The sequence below is a fragment of the Nothobranchius furzeri genome, chromosome 7, assembly GCF_043380555.1.
Source record: "Nothobranchius furzeri strain GRZ-AD chromosome 7, NfurGRZ-RIMD1, whole genome shotgun sequence".
Lineage (NCBI taxonomy): Eukaryota > Metazoa > Chordata > Actinopteri > Cyprinodontiformes > Nothobranchiidae > Nothobranchius > Nothobranchius furzeri.
In genome coordinates this window covers 27,421,970-27,442,264 of record NC_091747.1, presented here as the reverse complement: position 1 = coordinate 27,442,264, position 20,295 = coordinate 27,421,970, and the positions used below count along the sequence as shown (strand labels likewise).

At 45.3% G+C, this 20,295-nt stretch overlaps 1 protein-coding gene across 3 annotated transcripts in view; it reads left to right on the top strand.

Annotated features, from left to right (window-relative positions):
- ttn.1 (titin, tandem duplicate 1) overlaps nt 1-19,993 on the top strand; it is a 191,048-nt gene extending 171,055 nt beyond the window's left edge. For all 3 annotated transcript variants that reach the window (XM_070552981.1, XM_070552980.1, XM_070552979.1), the window contains 22 exons: nt 3,298-3,600; nt 3,677-3,982; nt 4,137-4,427; nt 4,527-4,826; nt 4,949-5,254; nt 5,372-5,674; nt 6,504-6,785; nt 6,909-7,502; nt 7,685-7,972; nt 8,114-8,413; nt 8,486-8,788; nt 8,961-9,263; nt 9,357-9,941; nt 10,023-10,325; nt 10,508-10,807; nt 10,892-11,467; nt 11,565-11,870; nt 12,002-12,607; nt 13,269-18,529; nt 18,611-18,764; nt 18,929-19,210; nt 19,468-19,993. In XM_070552981.1, coding sequence (XP_070409082.1) covers nt 3,298-3,600; nt 3,677-3,982; nt 4,137-4,427; nt 4,527-4,826; nt 4,949-5,254; nt 5,372-5,674; nt 6,504-6,785; nt 6,909-7,502; nt 7,685-7,972; nt 8,114-8,413; nt 8,486-8,788; nt 8,961-9,263; nt 9,357-9,941; nt 10,023-10,325; nt 10,508-10,807; nt 10,892-11,467; nt 11,565-11,870; nt 12,002-12,607; nt 13,269-18,529; nt 18,611-18,764; nt 18,929-19,210; nt 19,468-19,760 — 12,545 coding nt within the window. In that variant the 3' untranslated portion in view covers nt 19,761-19,993. The remainder of the gene's footprint in view (nt 1-3,297; nt 3,601-3,676; nt 3,983-4,136; nt 4,428-4,526; nt 4,827-4,948; nt 5,255-5,371; nt 5,675-6,503; nt 6,786-6,908; nt 7,503-7,684; nt 7,973-8,113; nt 8,414-8,485; nt 8,789-8,960; nt 9,264-9,356; nt 9,942-10,022; nt 10,326-10,507; nt 10,808-10,891; nt 11,468-11,564; nt 11,871-12,001; nt 12,608-13,268; nt 18,530-18,610; nt 18,765-18,928; nt 19,211-19,467) is intronic.
- The last annotated feature ends 302 nt before the right edge of the window (nt 19,994-20,295 follow it).

Genomic DNA, 20,295 nt, shown 5'->3' with positions numbered 1-20,295 from the left:
GAAAATACATCCTCTTTTCTAAAAAAAGGGACTCAAATACATCCATCTGCTCCTGATTCTAACAAAGCTCAAGTCCAAATAGTCCAGAATTGATGTAAAAGCCGTTTCAAACGAGCTGTCGCCATCTTGTTCCACTCTGTCGCATCATCCCGCCCACCAAACCAATAGAGTGCCTTGATTGGCCAACAAAGCTGATAGCTCTTTTCTATTGGTTTGAAACCCCAATACAGAGCTGTGACTGGCCAGCCAGAATGCTGCTAGGGGCCAGTGATCCCCAGTAAAAGAGTTTTTGCTACACACATACCAGCACTGAAGTAGCTAACAGGAGCACTGGTAGATTTCTCAGCGGCTTGGTCAGTGAAGAGTCCCACTCATCAATTTCATTTCAGTTTCAGTCGCATCCCGTCTGTCAGATAATCGAGCTGCTGAAGCACACACCCACACACAGAGAAAAGGTGAAAAGTTTATTTAGTAAGTACCATAGGCGTTATTTTAACCGGGGACGCCGGGGACATGTCCCCGGCAAAATTTGTGATTGGCAGCTGTGTCCCCCCCACTTTCAAAAACGCCTGCTGATGAGGATTTTTGTTTTACCAGCTCAGATCTTATCCAGGGGTCGGCACCCTGTTCCCATCAAAGAACCATTATTACCCGTTTCCCACGGTAATTTTGGACAGACCTTAATAAGCAGTGACTTAAGTGAAGCAGGCAGGTCGCGCTTGAAAATTTCGTTTAAAAAGATGTCATAAATGTGTTCCCCCGTCATTTTTATTACTAAAATATGAAGTAAAAACTCACAATTTAATTTTCATTCATTTGTCATTAATATGTAGTCTACACCCGTGCGTTAAGTGGACCATCTTCCAGTAAACGCACAGCATCCAGTCCACCTCTCCAAATGCGTAAAATGTGCATCAGCCGCTAGTTAGGCGCGCGCGCACCATCAGCTGATCAGCCCAGACAAGAGCGGAGCAACTAGAGAAAGAATAGAGGATAATTGTGTCTGGATGTGGATGGAGATTACATTTTACAGCAGCCTGATCATCATTTAAATACATAAACCATCACCTGTCTTCTAGTCCACGCTATCAACATTATTTTATATTTTAATTGGTGTGTGTGTGTTTTCCACTTCAAACACTGGTCTAACCAACCAGACCAGCGTGTCCAGTAACGTATTAATGTTACAATTAAACAGTTTCACTTCATGTAGGCTAGGAACGTTTCATCTGCCGTGGCCCGACCGCTTCTGCTCCACATAAACTTTGTGCGTGATCAAATGTCTCTACGCTTCATGCGGAACTAGACGGGAACAAGCGCTGTTCAGCCAAAGTTTCATAATTTCATAAAAAGAACATTTTCCAAGTGACACATCCCTCAGAGAGACCGGGTTTCCAGAACGCTTCAGTGGGAGGAAATCATCGCATGCGCGTGGTTCTGCACTGCGCTGGAACCTCAGATCTTCAGCTCACTGTCCACCGGGGGCGCTCCGAGCCGCGCTGAACACAGTGTCCAGTATAAAGAGCTCTGATGTTCTGATGGGAATATTTTACCTCCGCGTGTGCGTTAACGATTAAAATGTCAGCTCATCCATGAGCATCCGTGTGCGTCGGGGTAATTTTTTCAAACCAAGCAACATCCTTGAGTTCATCTGTCAAAATAAACAGTCAAATGGAAAGATATGTAACCTGCCGTTTAACTGTTTTGCCTTCCTGTGAAGATTGTTGCAACGAGAAACAATTAAACTTGATTAACCTCAGAGCCACGCAGAGAACCATGCAGTGCGCATGCGGGAAGATTCCTCCCACTGAAGCAAGTATTTTCCAAACCCTGTCTCTCAGAAAGACTTGTCACTTAGAAAATGTTCCCTGATTATGAAACTTTGGCTGAATAGTGCTTGTTCCTGGCTCCAATGTGGCGACACATCCAGGAGCCGTCTGAGGAGAAGCCCAGAATCTCACATCCTCTTCAGCTCATAAAGTGCCCATATGATTACGCACAAGCGTGACCGGTCAACCACCGCAGACCGGGTTGGACCTGTTCAGGTTTACGCAGACAATCTACATTTAGAATTGGCATACAGGTGTAAAATTAATGCAGTAAAATATAAAGCATTTTATTTAAATATCCATTTATTATTTTACAAGCACAGAGAGTTGCATCAGATGGATGGAAGAGCCGCATGCGGCTCCAGAGCTGCGGATTGCCGACCCCTGTGCTAGCCTACTTTATTGTCCCCAGCAATTTTTAAACCCCACTCAAGTGTATGGTTATTGTCCCCAGCAATTCTGAAAACAAACTGACGCCCTTGGTAAGTACGTTTTATTTCTAAAGCTTCACAGAGATCAACAAAACAAAACAAATCATAAAAATCTTAAACAGCAAAACAGCAAATATCATAACATTCATTAAAATCAGAAAAAACAGTCATGAAATTATTAAATGATCATAAATATCATCAAACAAATAAAAGATAATTAGAAATTCAAGTTGAAAAAGAAGAAAGCAAAACAGATTTTGGTAAATTTAGCTTTAAATAAAAGGGTCTTTACCACTCTGGCCTACCAATCGAGTGGTTTTAAGATTGGAATGGTGCCGGTTTGAAGAAGTGATCCATCTGAAAACCCACTGTGGTCCTGGCACAATCCAACATGTGGGCTGGTTCAGTTTTTGAGAGCTCCTGAAGACACAGTCCAACCATTTTTGCTGATTAAACCCTTCTTTAGGAGAACTAACAAATCCCTGTTCCTCTCACAGCCAAATATGCTTTTTCACTTTCTGGGCATAATCAAAATTTCAGACTATTTAAGAAAGAAATCTGCTCTTCATAACTTTGGAGAATAATCCACCCTCCAGCTACTCAGAGAGATCCATCCATCCATCCCTTTTCCGAACCCGCTTTGTCCATGCAGGGTCACGGGGGTGGGGTTGGGTGGTGTACACCCTGGACAGAGAGCCAGCCCATCGCAGGGCTACTCAGAGAGATGTTAGTGTTAACAGTCCAGGGGAGGAGGGGTCTGGATTTGAGTCTGCCTGGAAGGAGGAGCGGGACACGACGACTCAAACCGGTTTGCAATAGCTTAGCAGAGCTGAAGAGACACTGTGGCTCACAGAGCAGAATGTATGTGTGAAACTATAAACCACTTTGGGATGTTTTAACAATATAAGTGAATGATACAGTCCCTTTAAATAGGAATTCTAAACTGGAAAAATACATTTCAATGCATTCACCATTTTAAATGTTATGTTTTATAGTGGACTATATTGTAACAAGGAAATGTGATTTTTTTATTTCAGCCCCCCCAGGCCCTCCAACAAGACCCTCTGTCTTTAATGTCACATCAAACACAATGACTCTAAAGTGGGAGGAACCTTATCATGATGGTGGAAGCAAGGTAACTGGCTACTGGATTGAGAAGAAGGAGAGGAACAACATATTGTGGATCAGAGAGAACAAGATCCCATGCTTTGAGTGCTACTCCAAGGTGGAAGGCCTGGTTGAAGGTCTAGAATACCAGTTTAGGGTTTATGCGATGAACAGTGCTGGCCTTAGCAAAGCTAGTGAGGCCTCCATGGGAACAGTTGCTCAAAACCCAGTTGGTGAGTTTTGGGTAAAATAATGTTTTAATGCCAACTATTTGTCAAATAAGTCATTCATCTTTGTTTTTGTGTTTAGATCCACCAGGTAAACCTGAGGTTACCAATGTTACTAGAAGCACTGTCTCCCTGAAATGGTCAGCTCCACTCAATGATGGTGGGAGTCCCATTGTGGGCTACATCATAGAGCGTAAGCCATACACTTTGACCGGTGAGGGTCGCTGGCTGAAGTGCAACTACACCAATGTGACGGACAACTTCTACACTGTTACTGCTCTGGGAGAGGGAGAGGCCTATGAGTTTAGGGTTATTGCCAAGAATACCAACCAGGTCTTCAGCACTCCCTCTGAGTCCACGGGATCTGTACAGTGTAAAACTGACTTAGGTAACCCCTCGTGATATCTTCTGTGCACCTTTCTGACATTGCTTTGGACAGTTATTTACTTATGCTGGCGCATCAGTTTGAGCTGCATAGTAAAACATTTTACTATTATATGGTCTACAGTTTTTGCAGCATTTGATCTGTTTTCACTCAACAGAGCCGCCCAAGGCCCAGCTGGACAGCAAGCTCCTCTCTGAGACTGTAATGGTCAGAGCTGGTTCAGACTTGGTTCTGGATGCTGCGGTGGGAGGACGACCTGATCCCAAGTCATTCTGGTCCAAGGGCAAAAGGGAATTGGATATGTGTGAGAAATATCACTTGCAGTACACCCCCCACAGAGCCATGGCCATAATCAAATTCTGTGACAGAGATGATACCGGAAAATACATTTTGACTGTCAGGAATGTTAGTGGAACCAAGACTGCAGAAGTTAATGTGAAAGTGCTTGGTGAGTGGCTTTGTTGTTTTACCACTGGAGTAGGTGACATCACAGAAAATGCATTTGAACATAGAGGCTTACCCTGGCTACATCTTGTTCTTTGTTCAGACACACCTGGAGTGTGTGAAGGCAGCATTGAGATCAGCAAGATAACAGAGGAGTCCTGCACATTGACCTGGAAGCCTCCTCTGGAGGATGGAGGGGATGATGTCACTCACTACATCGTAGAGAGACGCGACACCAATCGACTTAACTGGGTGGTGATGCACGCCGAGTGCAAGGAGCTGACATGCAATATCACTGGCCTGTTCAAGAACACAGAGTACTTGTTCAGAGTCCGCGGAGTCAACAAGTACGGTGCTGGTGTTTACCTGCAGTCCGAGCCAATGACTGCCAGAAACACATTCAGTAAGTGTGGGAAGGAAAGTGGCTCCCATACACTCTTATTGAAAAGTTTACCTTTGGAGTAGTGTCCTTCTTATAGCATGAGACATTTTTTCATTTGACTCAGAGTTCTTATCTGTTTTTAGCTGTGCCCAGTCCTCCTGGAGCTCCAGAGATCCTGGTTTCAGGAAGGGACTTTGCCACTATCGAATGGCTGAAGCCAGAGAGTGATGGTGGCAGTCCAGTCACCCATTACCTGGTGGAAAGACATGAGAAGAAGAGTGCCCGCTGGATTAAAGTGAACAGAGATGGTGCTTATCTGGACACCACTATGAAGGTGGCTGGTTTAACTGAAGGCAACATCTACCAGTTCAGAGTGACAGCCATCAATAAGGCTGGAGAAAGTGAGCCTAGCGAGGTCTCCTTGTATGTTGTCTGCAGAGTGCCAACAAGTAAGTGTTTAATAAGCAGAATAACGCCTCAGGAACCATATGAACACTTGTGATCAGATCTATGATCAGGATGGGATGACATCCAATAACACTGATATAATGATTATCTCTCTTCAGGCACACCAGCTCCTCCATCCATTCCCCGTATCACAGACACCCACGCTAACAGCATCAGCCTTGCCTGGTCTCGACCCGTGGACGATGGAGGCTCAGATGTCATAGGCTACATCTTGGAGGTGCAGGAAGCTGGAGCAGCAGAATGGAAGAAGACCCATGAGAAGACACTACGTTCCACAGAGTATGTGGTGGCAGGACTTTCTGCGGGAAAGAAGTACAGCTTCAGAGTGGCTGGTGTCAACATCAATGGTACCGGGGACTTCAGTGAGCCGTGCGCTGAAACAGAACCGTTGGAGAGAATTGGTAAGTCCTAAACAGAACAGCACATGCAGTCATCTTCAACGTTGTAACTCCCTAAGTTTGTTGACAAACTGTCACTAATAAAGCAGCTAAACTTTAGATGTGGAGTAGATGTTCAAGACAGAAGCCGAAAAATCCCGATTAAAAGGTGCAGACCGATTTTCTATTCCCCCCCCACCACCACCACCACCCTGAGCTACACCTCCAGAATACAGGAGCAGGCCAGACGCAGCTGCGCTTGTCAAACAACCATAAAGACATTATGTTATTTATCTTTATGCCCTATTTCACCTACAAACCGCCAAGGAGCTTCAAGGTTTCAGACGAGCTTCGCATAGTTCGGTGCTAGTCAAGAGATCTCCAGACTGTCCCCACTGAAAGTGTAGAAGACAAAAGCCACTCTCCAGTGGGGGGCACTGGGTCTATTACACAGGAAAGCCCCTCCTCTACTTAAAGAATTGTATAACAATTAAGTATATTGGCTAACATAGCTAGTCCCACCCTGGCATTCTTTACTTTTAACTGTTCCTAGCAAAGAAAGCACAGTTTGAGCACAGAGAGGGGTACGCGCAGAGGGGGGAGGAATGGTCGGCGGGTAGTTTGATGGATGGATGGATTAGGATCCAGTCATTAAGAATGATTGATTAGGTTTTCCTGGATAATACATTTCAGAGGCAATTGAAACTATTCAATCTTGACAAAACATTTAATTTACTGGTTGCCATCAGTGTGAGAAGAGCATTTCAAAGAATATGGCACAAAATGCTCCAGCAAAACACCTCCTACTCTACCTGTAATATTCACCCACATTCATATTCATTCACTCTCACAGAACCTCCTGATTTTGAGCTCCACGATGACCTTAAGAAGACCATCTGCCTGCGTGCTGGTGGCTCCCTTCGTCTTTTTGTCAGCATCACTGGTCGTCCAGTTCCTACCATCACTTGGACCAAACCTGACGTTGACCTCCAAGCCAGAGGCTTCATCGAAGTCACAAGTTCTTCCACCACACTCATTATTGACAAGGTCCACCGTTATGACGCTGGCAAATACACCCTGTTGGCTGAAAACTCTGCTGGAAAACAAGAAGTCCACATTCTTGTCAAAGTCTATGGTGAGTAGATGAGAATATGTGCAGAAAAATCTCAGCTGGTTACATTATTTACTGGGGTTTCTTTACACCAAACCTATTTGTTCAAGTGTTTGTAGTTGACATCAGCATGTATTTTCCTTTCAGATACACCTGGACCCACAGGGCCAGTTAAGGTCAAAGAGCTCACTAAGGACTCAGCCACCATCTCCTGGGAAGCCCCAGCTGTTGATGGTGGTGCCCCTGTTAACAACTACATCATTGAGAGGCGTGAGGCATCCATGAGAGCCTACAAAACGGTCACATCCAAGTGCAGTAAAACATCATATAAGATAGACGGTCTGGTGGAAGGCATGCTTTATTACTTCAGAGTTGTCCCTGAAAACATTTATGGTGTTGGCGAGCCTTGTGAGACTCCAGATGTCATCCTGGTGTGTGAGGTGCCTCTCCCACCTCTCAAACTAGAGGTTATTGATGTCACCAAAAGCACTGTCACCCTGCGCTGGGAAAAGCCTGAGCACGATGGTGGCAGCAGACTGACGGGCTATGTGATTGAAGCCTGCAAGTTCGGCACCAATAAGTGGATGAAGGTGGCCACACTGAAACTGACAGACTTTGAGCACACCATTGAGAAGTTGAATGAAAAGGAGCAGTACTTGTTTAGAATTAAAGCCATCAACACCCGAGGAGCCAGCCAGCCCAAAGAGCTTGTTGCTGCTGTCACTGTTCAAGAACAAAGAGGTAACAGATCAAATCAAACGGTGCTACTTTACACAAACTCAGCTAAGTTCACACGTTGTGCTTTTTAAGGTTTCTGAAATGTTCAGACCTTCCTAAAAGGATTCATTTAATACAACACCACAGTTATGTTGATGACCTGTAAACAGTAATTATATGATTTTATCTATTTATTGTTCTTTTAGTGATGCCTGCGGTGGATTTCTCCAGTATTCCTCAGAAGGTTGTTAATGTTCTTGCTGGTAAGACCCTGGAACTGGACCTGCCAATCCTTGGCAGACCTCCTCCTGTCTGCTCCTGGTACTTTGGTGACAACAAGCTAAAGATCAAAGATCGTGTCAAGATAAAGAGCACTGGCAAGTTCTCCAAACTGACAGTGTCTGACACCACCATCGACGACAGTGGTGACTACACCCTGGAAGTGAAGAATACTGTTGGCGTTATCGCTGAGGTCATAAAGGTCACCGTTCTCTGTAAGAGGATCTCTTGTGTTTCTTGTGTCTGTAGTGATAGTGTTACTGACCATCAAAGTAATCAGATGCAGTACTGTTGGATAGACTTAACCCAGCCGTACCCTGGATGACCCTAAACTACCCTTTCTCTCATCTTGCCAGCTAAACCTGATGAGCCAAAGGGACCCATCAGGTTTGATGAGATTGATGCCACCACAGTGACCTGCAGCTGGGACCCTCCTGTTAGAGATGGTGGAGCTCCCATCAGTGGCTATGTAGTGGAGCAGCGTGATGCTCATAGACCTGGCTGGGTGACTGTCAGTGACTCTGTTAGCCGACCAATGTTCAGATTCGTGAACCTGATTGAGGGAGATGAGTATGTCTTCCGTGCAGCAGCGGTGAATCGTTACGGCACTGGAGAGTACCTGCAGTCTGAGATTGTCACCTGCAGAAGCTTAAAGAGTAAGACTCTTGGTCTCCCTTTACTTCAGTATTTTGCCACAGAATGGTTCCACATTTTCCCCTCTTCCACAGATGTGCCTGGACCTCCTGGTCGTCCAGTCACCTTTGATGTATCTCGTGATGGAATGACCGTGGCCTGGGAACCACCAGATGAAGATGGTGGGCTTGAGGTGTCTGGATACATAATTGAGCGCAAAGAAGTGAGAGCTGACCGATGGGCACGTGCCAACAAGAACCCCATCACAATGACCAGATACAGGTCGACTGGACTGATTGAGGGGCTTGAGTATGAGCACAGAATCACTGCCATCAATGCAAGAGGTCTGAGCAAACCAAGTCTCCCATCCAAACCAGCCGTGGCAACAGATCCCATTGGTGAGAGAAAACATTCATAAAAGGCTTCAGCCAATATGGTCTATTTATGTTTATATAGAATACAAATGTGAAACTACAATAAAATGAATCAAAAGCTCAACAAGAAAAATATATCACTCAGCATGCACAAGTAGCAGCTGGAATGTCTAATTTGAAACTTTTTCCGGTGCAGATCCTCCTGGTTGTCCTCAAAACCCAAGGATTACTGATACTACTAAGTCCTCGGTGTCACTGGCTTGGAGTCCCCCCGATGAGGAGGGAGATGCCAGAGTGGATGGGTATCTCATTGAAATGCAAAAAGTGGGCACACTGGCGTGGATCAAGTGTAACACCACACCATCACTGATCTGTGAGTACACCCTGACCAACATGCCACAAGGAGAGGAGTTCAAATTCCGTGTAATGGCTTGCAACGCCGGAGGCTCTGGAGAACCTGCTGAAGTACCTGGAACGGTCAAAGTAACAGAGATGCTTGGTAAAGTACCCAAAATACATCCATGCAAAAGTCAAGTGGATATGAATCAACCTTGCAGTGTAAAACTGAGTTTTGCAAAATTATGTTTTCCAGAATCTCCTGATTTCGACCTGGAGTTGAAATACAAAGATGTGTACACGGTCCGTCATGGAGGAGTGGTTAGACTGTCTGTACCAATCAAAGGCAAACCCTTGCCAACATGCAAGTGGTTGAAGGATGGTGGTGCTTTCTCTGCCAAGGCCTTGATCGCTTCCACTGAAGATGCCAGTGAGCTGGTGATAAAAGGAGCTGAGAGGAGTGACTCTGGTCTGTATGAACTCCTGCTGGAGAATAAGGTTGGGAAGAAGAAGGCCCAGATTAAGGTCAAGGTGATCGGCCGCCCAAGTGCTCCAGAGGGTCCAATGGTCTTTGGAGAGATCCAAGCCAATTCTGTCAAAGTGTCTTGGAAGGTACCCACCGATGATGGAGGCTCAGAGATCCTTGGTTACATCGTAGAACGACGGGAAGCAGCCAGAAATGCCTGGTACACTGTGGACTCTAGAGTGACCGACTCTCAGCTTGTGGTTAAAGGCCTTAAAGAAGGAACAGAATACCACTTCAAAGTCACAGCTGAGAACTCTTTTGGCATTAGCGCATCTTTGAAATCTGAGCAGCCATTGGTACCCAAGACTCCTCTCTGTAAGCGTTTTATTTTGCAAGTTGTCTTTCAAAACAATTAGATAATGTATTCATGTTTAAAACATCTTCTTTTAAAACCAGGTCCCCCTGAGGCTTCAAGCACCCCACCAGAGATCATGGATGTCACCAAGAGCTCGGTAGCATTGGCCTGGTCCAGACCAAAGGATGATGGTGGTTCTGCCATCACTGGTTACTTTATAGAGTACAAAGTGGTGTCTGCTGAGACATGGTCCCGCCATGACAACAAGATCACCTCAACCATGTTTACTCTTCATGGACTTACCCCTGATACAGAATATCAGTTCCGCATTGTTGCCGTCAACAATGTAGGCGAGAGTGAGGCTGGTCCTGCCACTGACCCTGTCACATGCAAAGATCCTTTTGGTAACTGTTCTTTTCTGCTATTAGATAAATTATTTTAATCTTATTACTTTTAAAATTCAGTCTAATGCTTATGTTAAACAGACAACCTAAACAAAAGTACTGTCTCGTTTTGGACTTTACTGAGTAGCAGTCATAAACAACTATTAAACTAAAGTGTTTGACTCTTTCTTTCTATGCTCCAGACAAACCCAGCCAACCTGGAGAAATTGACACAGTGAATGTGGGTAACAACTATATTACCATTTGTTGGCAAGCCCCAGAGTGTGACGGTGGGAAGGAGGTCCTGGGCTACTGGGTAGAATACAGAAAGTCCATCGAGAGCACTTGGAAGAAGTGCAACAAAGAGAGGCTGAAAGAAAAAGAGTTCATTATGCCAGGACTGGCTGAAGCCACAGAGTACGAGTTCAGAGTGTTTGCTGAAAATGAGACAGGAATGAGCAGACCTCGTAGGACTGCTACATGCATCAAGACCAAACTAATTGGTGAGTGCTGTTAAACACGCTGCTTTTTTGCTAAACAGATGATGGTTTAAATATTTTATGGCTACCTTACTTTTGCACCCACAGCTGAAAGTAAGCCGAGCCTGAGGAAGGAAATGGATGAGGTCACTGCCAAGCTTGGCCAGCCTGCTGTCATGAAGTGCCAGATAGTTGGCCGACCTGTCCCTGAAATTAAGTGGTATCATGCAGACAAGGAGATTGTTGAGTCCCGCAAGTATGAAATGAGCACTGATGGCCGCACCCACTCACTGACCATTATGACTGACCAGCAAGAAGATGAGGGAGAATACACCTGCAAAGCTATTAATGATGCAGGTGAAGCTGAGGCCACAGGAACTCTGGTGTTGGAGGCTGCTTCATCCTTCCACCCTGATTACCCACTGAAGGAAACATACTATGCCGGACTGGGAACCACCCTCCGCATCCATGCTGTGTACATTGGTCGTCCTCAGCCAAAGATCATGTGGCTACATGGGGCAAAGACACTAGAAAACACAGAGGACATTAGCATTGAAACCACAGAGCACTACACACATCTGGTCATCAAGAACGTCCAACGCAGAGTGCATGGAGGGAAATACAGGATAAGACTGCACAACCACTTTGGCAGGGCTGACACTGCATTCAACGTTGAAATCTATGGTATGCTGCAAAATGTACCTGCTTTGATTGCATCAATGTTTACGGTCATCAAAGTATAATATTTGTAACTAATAAGATTATGCACCTTTGTTCCCAGATAAACCAGACATACCGCAGGGCCCTATTGTGCTAGATGCACTCCTTAAGAACTCTGTTATCATCAGCTGGAAGCCTCCCAAGGATGATGGAGGCTGTGTGATTACCAACTACATTGTGGAAAAGCGTGAAGACAAGGAGGGCAGTGAATGGGAACTGGTCTCTTCATCCATTAACAGCACATCCTGTCGAGTTCCCAGCCTTATTGACAGTGCTGGATACTTCTTCCGTGTGTATGCACAGAATCGCTATGGTAACAGCGAGCCGCTGGAGATCACTTCCCCTATTCTAATTAAGAGCCAACTGGGTATGTGAACTGTGGTGTTAAGATGTGTTTGAACTAGTTCATAAATTCATGTTTAATTTCAAAAGAATAGAAGTGAGACCTAGAAACAAAAAATAAAGATGCTGATATATTTTTTTTAATTTCATGTCCAGAGAGACCATCAGCACCTTTGTCCCCAGTTGTTTCTGGAATCACCAAGGACTCGTGTGTTGTTTTCTGGAAACCTCCACTCAATGATGGTGGATCCAAGATCAAGAGCTACTGCCTTGAGAAGAAGAACAAGAAGGATAAGAAGGAATGGACCGATTGGACTCTGGTCACCACAGATGAGATCAAACAAACAGTATTTTCGGTCAAGCATCTCACTGAGGGCACTGAGTACATTTTCCGTGTCAAGTGTGAGAACCTTGGAGGAGAAAGTGACTACAGTGAGGAAACAACTCCTATCATTCCAGCCACAGCAGTGGAAGTTCGTGCTCCCGCTTTCAAGGAAGAATTGAGGAACATGAGTGTCAAATACAAGAGCAACGCTACCCTGGTATGCAAGATCACCGGACAACCCAAGCCTGTGATAAAATGGTTTAGACGAGGAAAGGAGATCCATTCAGATGGAAAGAAGATCAAGATCCAGGAATTTAAGGGAGGATACCACCAGCTGGTTATCACTGAAGCTGATGAGGAGGACTCCACTGTTTACCAGATAAGGGCCACTAACCAAGGAGGCTCTATATGCGCTACCATTTCTCTAGATGTGGAAAGTAAGTTAACAAATACTTAACAATGATAACGTATGGTGGGTTTCCATTGTCGGAACTTCAGGGTAAATTCTGGGAGGGGAAAATTTACCAGGAGATGAGGTGGCCAAAGTGTACACAGCGACATTAACAACATTAAAGGTTTAATTCTGTCAAAGTGAAGCAAACTGTCATGCATTCGTAGCCATGAAGCTTCATTTTTAAGGCGCTCTGTAAGAAAACAAAGCCCCATGAATTAGGTCATTGTGGGGGAATTCGCCGTGTTTTTCCATGTTAAGAGTTAAGTACTGTGATCTTAAAGTATTGTGAACTGTGCTTAATTTCTTTTGCTTCCATTCTGCTTCACAAGCAAGTCTTCTGATTTTACTAACGCTGGTTGTTTTAGACGAGGTTTGTTGATGTCATTTCCTACTGTGTTACAACTAATCAGCATGGGATAACCAAATGTTACACTCTTCTACTCCACTGGGCAATTTACAGTATCGACCCCTAATCGGGTTCTCCAAATGTTCCTGAAAACGACCCATTCGGTCGGCCATGTAAAGTAGACACGTGTGCATGCCAGGAAGTTCCAGTAAAATTAGCCTGAAGTCCCGACAGTGGAAACACACCTATATCTACTTGAAACCAATCATATAATTGAAACATTTTTCTTCTTTCTCAGTCCCTGCCAAGATCCACCTGCCAAAGAACCTTAAGGACAAGGAAGCCATCCCTGCCCTACGTGGAGAAGTAGTCAACATCAAGATTCCTTTCAGTGGAAAACCAGATCCAGTCATCACATGGCAGAAGGGACAAGATCTCATTGACAGCAATGGCCACTACCAGGTCATTGTCACCAGATCTTTCACTTCGTTGGTGTTCCCCAATGGGGTGGAAAAGAAAGATGCTGGTTTCTTCATTGTCTGTGCCAAGAACAGATTTGGCATTGACCAACAAACAGTTGAACTTGATGTTGCTGATGTGCCGGATCCACCTCGTGGTATCAAAGCCAATGATGTCTCACGAGACTCGGTAACACTAAACTGGGTGGCTCCAGCAAATGATGGGGGCAGCAAAGTTATAAGCTACATCATTGAGAAGTGTCCTACAACTGCTGAGAGGTGGCAACGTGTCGCTCAGTCCCGTGACACCCACTATACAGTTATTAATCTTTTTGGAGGAACGAGCTACCAATTCAGAGTTATTGCTGAGAACAAGTTTGGACAGAGTGCCCCATCAGAGACCAGTGGACCTGTAATGACCAAAGAAGACAAATCCAGGGTTCTGCTTTATGATCAGGAGGTAGATGACACTGCGCATGTACCCAAGGGCAAAGCTCAACACTCTGATACTAAGAATCTGCACAACAAATATTCAATTGCAGAGGAACTGGGCAGGGGTCAGTTTGGTATAGTTCACCGCTGTGTTGACGTGCGCTCTGAAAAGACTTACATGGCTAAATTTGTCAAAGTCAGAGGAGCGGATCAGGCGATAATTAAGAAGGAAATTGCAACACTCAATCTGGCCAGACACGCCAACTTCCTCCTCCTTCATGAGTCCTTCGAAAGCCCAGAGGAGTTGGTAATGATCTATGACTTCATCTCTGGTCTTGATATCTTTGAACGCCTTAATACAGCAGAGTTTGAGCTCAGTGAGCTTGAGATTGTTAACTACATCAAGCAGGTGTGTTCAGCTCTGGAGTTTCTGCATTCTCAGAGTTATGGACATTTAGATATTAGACCGGAGAATATTGTGTACACTACTAGGAACAGCTCTACTGTGAAAATCATTGAGTTGGGGCAATCTAGACACTTAACTCCTGGAGAACAAATCAAGATTCAGTACACCACCGCAGAGTATGCTGCTCCTGAGATCCACCAGTGTGACATGATCAGCACAGTCACTGACATGTGGGCAGTTGGGGTTCTTACTTATGTCCTTCTCAGTGGGCTCAACCCATTCACAGCTGAGACCAACCAACAGATGATTGATAACATATCCAATGCAGCCTACAGCTATGATGACGAGTCCTTCAAGCAAGTCAGTGTAGAAGCCCTAGACTTCACAGACCGTCTAATGACGAAGGAACGTAAGCACCGTATGACTTCAGCTGAAGCTCTTGTGCATCCTTGGCTTACAAAACCTGCTGAAGAGATTAGTTCTAGAGCAATGCCAACTGGCAGGCACAAGAGATACTACCAAACAATAGTCAGAAAAGAATGGAGCACTGTTATCTCTGCAGCCCGGGTGGCCAACGGTGGTTCAATCAGGTCCCAACGTGGCGTCTTTGTGGCCAAAGTGAAGATTGCTCCCTTTGAAAATGGTCCTGTTGCAGGACAGATTAGCCATGCAGTGGTGAAGGATGGAGATAGTGTGAAGTTCATCTGCAACATTGAAAACTATGATAGCACCACTGAGGTCACATGGTACTGCGGTGTCAGGCAACTTGAAGCTGGAGAAAAATATGAAATTGAATATGAAGATGGTCTGGCTGTAATAACCATCAACAAGGTCACAAGAGCAGATGATGGCACTTACAGGTGCAAGGTTGTGAATGAATATGGTGAAGACAGTACCTATGCTGAGCTGTTTGTCACTGGTGTCAGGTCCTATCAGGACTTTTTCACCACCCGTGTGGTGAGGAGAACAAAACGCAGAATTGACACTTCTAGAATGCTTCAGAAACCACCAGAGTTTACCCTACCCTTGGTCAACCGTACTGCCTATTTAGGTGAGGATGTGCGTTTTGGTGTCACAATCACAGTTCACCCTGAACCTCGTGTCATCTGGCACAAATCTGGGCAAAAGCTCATCCCTGGACATGATGACAAGAAGTACACCTTCATTAGTGACAAAGGTTTGTACCAGCTGATCATCCATAACCTGGAGAAAGAAGATGATGCTGAATACAGTGTTGTAGCTCGCAACAGGTATGGTGATGACAGCTGCAAGGCTCGCCTCACCGTTGTTCCCAGGCCTAAGCCAGCAGATCTCACCCTGCGGCCCATGTTTAAACGACTGCTGGCAAATGTTGAGTGCAAGGAGGGTCAGAACATCCGTTTTGAGATCAGAGTCTCTGGTCATCCAAAACTCAAATGGGAAAAGGATGGCACACCTTTAGCTTTTGGACCATCCATCGAGGTTGTACATGAGGGCTTGGATTACTACATCCTTCATGTGAAAGACACTCTTCCAGAAGACTCTGGTGTGTACAGAGTAACGGCTACTAACAGTGCTGGATCTGCCAGTTGCCAAGCAACACTCAAAGTAGAAAGAGTAACTCACGTGAAGAAGGAGTACGAGGCCAGTGAAAAAGAGAAAGCAAAAGCAGCTAGGCAAGAGGAGTTAGACAAAAAGGTTAGACTGTCCCAAATTTTGGCTGGCACTGTAGTTGCACCTCTGCCACCTTTAGCCATTGAAGCTGTTCGGGAAGCGGCTACCATCTACAAACCTGCTGTTACAACTAAGAAGTGTGAGAAGACTGAGGCCGAGATAAAGAAAGAAAAGGAAGAGAGGAAAAAGCGGGCAGAGGAGAAGAGGCTGCGTATGCCCTATGTTGTCCCCCCTCCTCGTACCACTAACTCTGCTGCTCTTGAGGAAGATGTGGAAATAAAACACTTCCAACCACTTTCTGATATGAAATGGTACAAGAAGGTGCGGGATCAGTACGAATTCCCTGAGCCAATGGAGAAGATTCGGCAGAAGAGAATGAAACGTATTCGTCTCTCCAGGTGGGAACAGTTCTATGAAGTGCCTGTCAGGATTAAGGAACAGTATAAGCCCAAGTGGCGCATCTCATCTCTGACTCAAGATGACCTGGAGACTGTGAGGCCTTCAAGACATCGCACTCCCTCTCCTGAAATGGAAGCCTATCGCAGGATGAGGAGGAAGTCTCTGGGGGATCTGTCAGATGAGGAGCTGTTGCTGCCTGTCAATGAGTATCTGTCCATGAAAAGAACAGAGGAGGAGCGGCTTCGTTTGGAGGAAGAGCTGGAACTAGGTTACTCTGCTTCTCCACCCAGTCTCAGCCCAGTTCGCTTTGAGTTGTCAGCATTACGTTCTTCATCACCCAGGAGAGTCTATAGTGATGACGAGGGGGTGGAAGAGGTTAAACGATATGACTCATACAGAATTCCATCCAAGTACGAGGCTGGTCCGAGCTTTATGGACCTTCGCCAGCGTCATGACAAAACCACATACAAACCTCCGAAGCAGAAACAAAAAGTATACGAAGAGAGAGAAGATTTGGAACTACTACGCCCACACACAACCACAGAGAGAATATCTTCTTACAAGAGCCAGCTCAAACGTATAGAGTTTGAGGAGAAGACTCGAACCTCCAAAAAAGAGGCAACCGTTACAGTTTCAGCCTTTTCTGAAGCTATTGAGTCTGAGCATCTGACAACTATCACATCAGAATATATTCCTAAACCAGTAAAAAAGCTTCCTTCACCTGAACCAGAGTCAACCAGATCTCTCACTCAGGATAAAGGCTTGAAAACAGATGTTACTTTTTCTAAAGTGGACTTCATGTCTAGGTATGAAGAACGAAAGCAGGCTTTGCTGTCAGAAAGAACATCTGTACAGAGGAAACATGAGGTGGTGACTCAGGTTCCCTTTAGCCTGGACCATGCCCCACGCATTACCATTAGGATGCGCTCTCATCGCACCCCTTATTGCTCCAACACAAGCTTCACCCTAAATATCCAGGCAAAACCTGAACCTGATATCTCGTGGTTCCACAATGGGGCAGAAATTACCCAGGGCAGCAAATACCAAATGACCAATGCCAGTGGAGTTTTAACTCTGCATATCAACAACTGTGTGACAGAGGACTCTGGTACCTACCGTGTCATCTGTAGAAACTCTAAAGGAGAAACCTCTGATTATGCTACATTGGATGTTGCAGGAGAAGAATATGCAGCTTTCTCATCACCTCACAAAGACGAAGAGCCTCCTTCAGCCCTTCTGCCAGAGATGACTAGAACAGAAGTGTACCATGTTTCATCTTCTAAAACAACTGCAGAAGAGGCTGTCACTGAAACTGCAAAAGAGACCGTCACAGTTGTTGAGAAGCACAAGGAGAAGCCAGGTGTTCCTGCCACAATTCTGACCAAACCAAAGTCCCTGACTGTGGAAGAAGGAGGCAGTGCCAGGTTTGAGTGTGATGTGGATGGTGAACCAGCACCTTCTATCACATGGCTTCATGAAGAAGCAACTGTTGGTCCCTCTGCCCGTCACCACATTGTCTCAACTCAGTACAACTCCACCTTTGAGATCTCTGCTGTAGAGGCATCAGATGAAGGGAGCTACACTCTACTAGTAGAAAATACTTTAGGAAAACAAGAAGCAAATTTCACTTTAACAATCAAAAAGTCTGAGTCTAAGGAGAAACTAGCTGCCTTTTCCAGAGTTACTTCTCCTGAGGCTAAATCCCCACTCGCCAAGTCCCCTGAGCCAATCAAATCCCCTCAGAGAGTTAAGTCCCCTGAGCCAGTCAAGTCCCCTCAAAGAGTGAAGTCTCCAGTGTCACCAAAGTCCCCTACTCCCAAATCTCCAACTCCTAAGTCCCCTACTCCCAAATCTCAAACTCCTAAGTCCCCTACTCCCAAATCTCCTACTCCATCTGAAAAGGAACAAACGATTCCTCCGTTCAAGTCGCCAAAGAGTGACATTTCACCACCTGCTGAAAAGGGGGCATCTTTCCCAGCAGGCCTGAGGGATTTCACTGAATGTTCTGAAGTCCTGAGTCAAGAGGTGGTGCATGAGGAACTCATGTCCTCTGTAAAGGAGGTTGTGTCCTCACCAAGCCATATGGATGCACCTCATTTCCTGGTGCAGCCTAAGTCCCAGAATGTGAATGAGGGAGAAAATGTCAAGTTTACCTGTGAAGTAGCAGGACAGCCTTTTCCTGAAGTGGACTGGTTAAAAGACAACATGAGTGTGAGTTTCCTTCTTTCCAGTTTTGCTGTTGGGACTGAATATTAATGGCTGTTGTTAACCTGTTTCAATCCATTTTTGCAGATTCCTGTCACACCAAACATCAAACTCGGCCGGTCCAGGAATATCTACACTCTCGAGATATGTGAAGCCACCACTGAAGACACTGGAAAATACACAGTAAAAGCCAGAAATCATTTTGGGCAGTGCTCTGCAACCTCATCACTCAACGTTTACAGTAAGTGACCTCTGTTCAAGCAATCAAACATTGTTGTAGGGTTTTGGCTCCAGGTGCTTGTAATGAACAATAGGGTGCCCCAGGGTCCTCTCCAGCTGAAGAAGGTGTGTTGTCTATGTTGTCCTTTGTGACCTGGGCTTCCTGCTTGTCATGCATTCTCACAGCTCTTGTTGAGGAACCAACACAACAGACTGTAGTGGAACATATAGCTGCCACTGATGGTACTGCAAGCATGCAGAAATGTGTCTTGGCCTCCTCAGTTCAGACGAAAGCCAGCAGCACTTCAAGCTCTGCTGCAGCAGCCAGATATTCGTTATTGAGCATGTCTGCGACTAATGTGTCTGCCGTGGTGTCTGAGTCGGTGGTTTCCATGAGATCCAGCAGTCAAACCACGGAAATGTGTGTGCACTCGCATGTCGATCCCTTCCCCACTGCCGTGAGAAGAGGTGAGTCTATGACACCACACTCCCTGAACAAAGATCAGTTCTTTCAACAACCTAAAGTGTTATTTGAGGGGTCATATGTTTAAACTGTGTAGTAGAACGTCAACATTCATTGGCCAAAATAGCAGCTTTTTCAGGAGAAACTGTTTATTAGTTTTTGACGTTGGCTTGTGGACGTGGTGGAAGCTGTTTGTCATTTATGATTCCTGAAGTCCCAGATGTGGAAACCATTATTAAATTAAGTTCATCCTCTCTAACAGGCTCTCCAGCAAAGGTCGAAGCCCTCCCTCAGCACGTTACCGCTGAGCCCGGGAAATCCCTGGCCTTGGCCTGTGTGTTCTCTGGAGAGCCCGTCCCCTCGGTACAATGGGTCCACTCAGGACGGGTTCTTCCCAATGGGGACGAGCGGTTCCATGTGGAGAACGGAGCTGACCTCTCAACCCTCCGGATATGTGCAGTGAAGGAGGACGATGCCGGGGCGTACACCCTGCGACTATCAAACGAGTTTGGTTCTGACTCTGCAACAGTCAACGTTCACATACGATCCATGTGAAAAAAAAAACCTAATCCTGGTCCCCGTTCCCCGTTTCCCACATCTTATTTACAGTAATTTTATTTGATAACAATCTGGAAAATTCTTGTAAATATGAACTATTTTTGTACCAAACTTGACATTATTTTTGCCAAACTAAAGTCTAAAGGTGTTAAGTGTGCCATATTGGATCACACTGACTTGATCCATTTTTCTGTGACATGTACATAATGTATATAGCCGAATATACCGGTTATGGGAAATGTATGCATTGTTATTTATGACAATATGAACTGAAACTTAATGAAACTAAATGTAGTTTACAGGAGAAAGTTTCTACGGGAACGAATACCCTGTTTAACTGAGAAACTAAACTCTGTGCCTCAACAAGAAGTTGAAGACGTAAGATTGCCTCAACAGGTAGAGAGGCTCCCTGTTGATGTTCTGAACCCTAACCAAAAAAACAAAGTTCTTGTTTTGGACACTCGTTTGTGCGTGTGATCTTACAGTTTCCTGTAGCGTGAGGCCCTGAGCGCTGTGTGCACCACCCTCATGT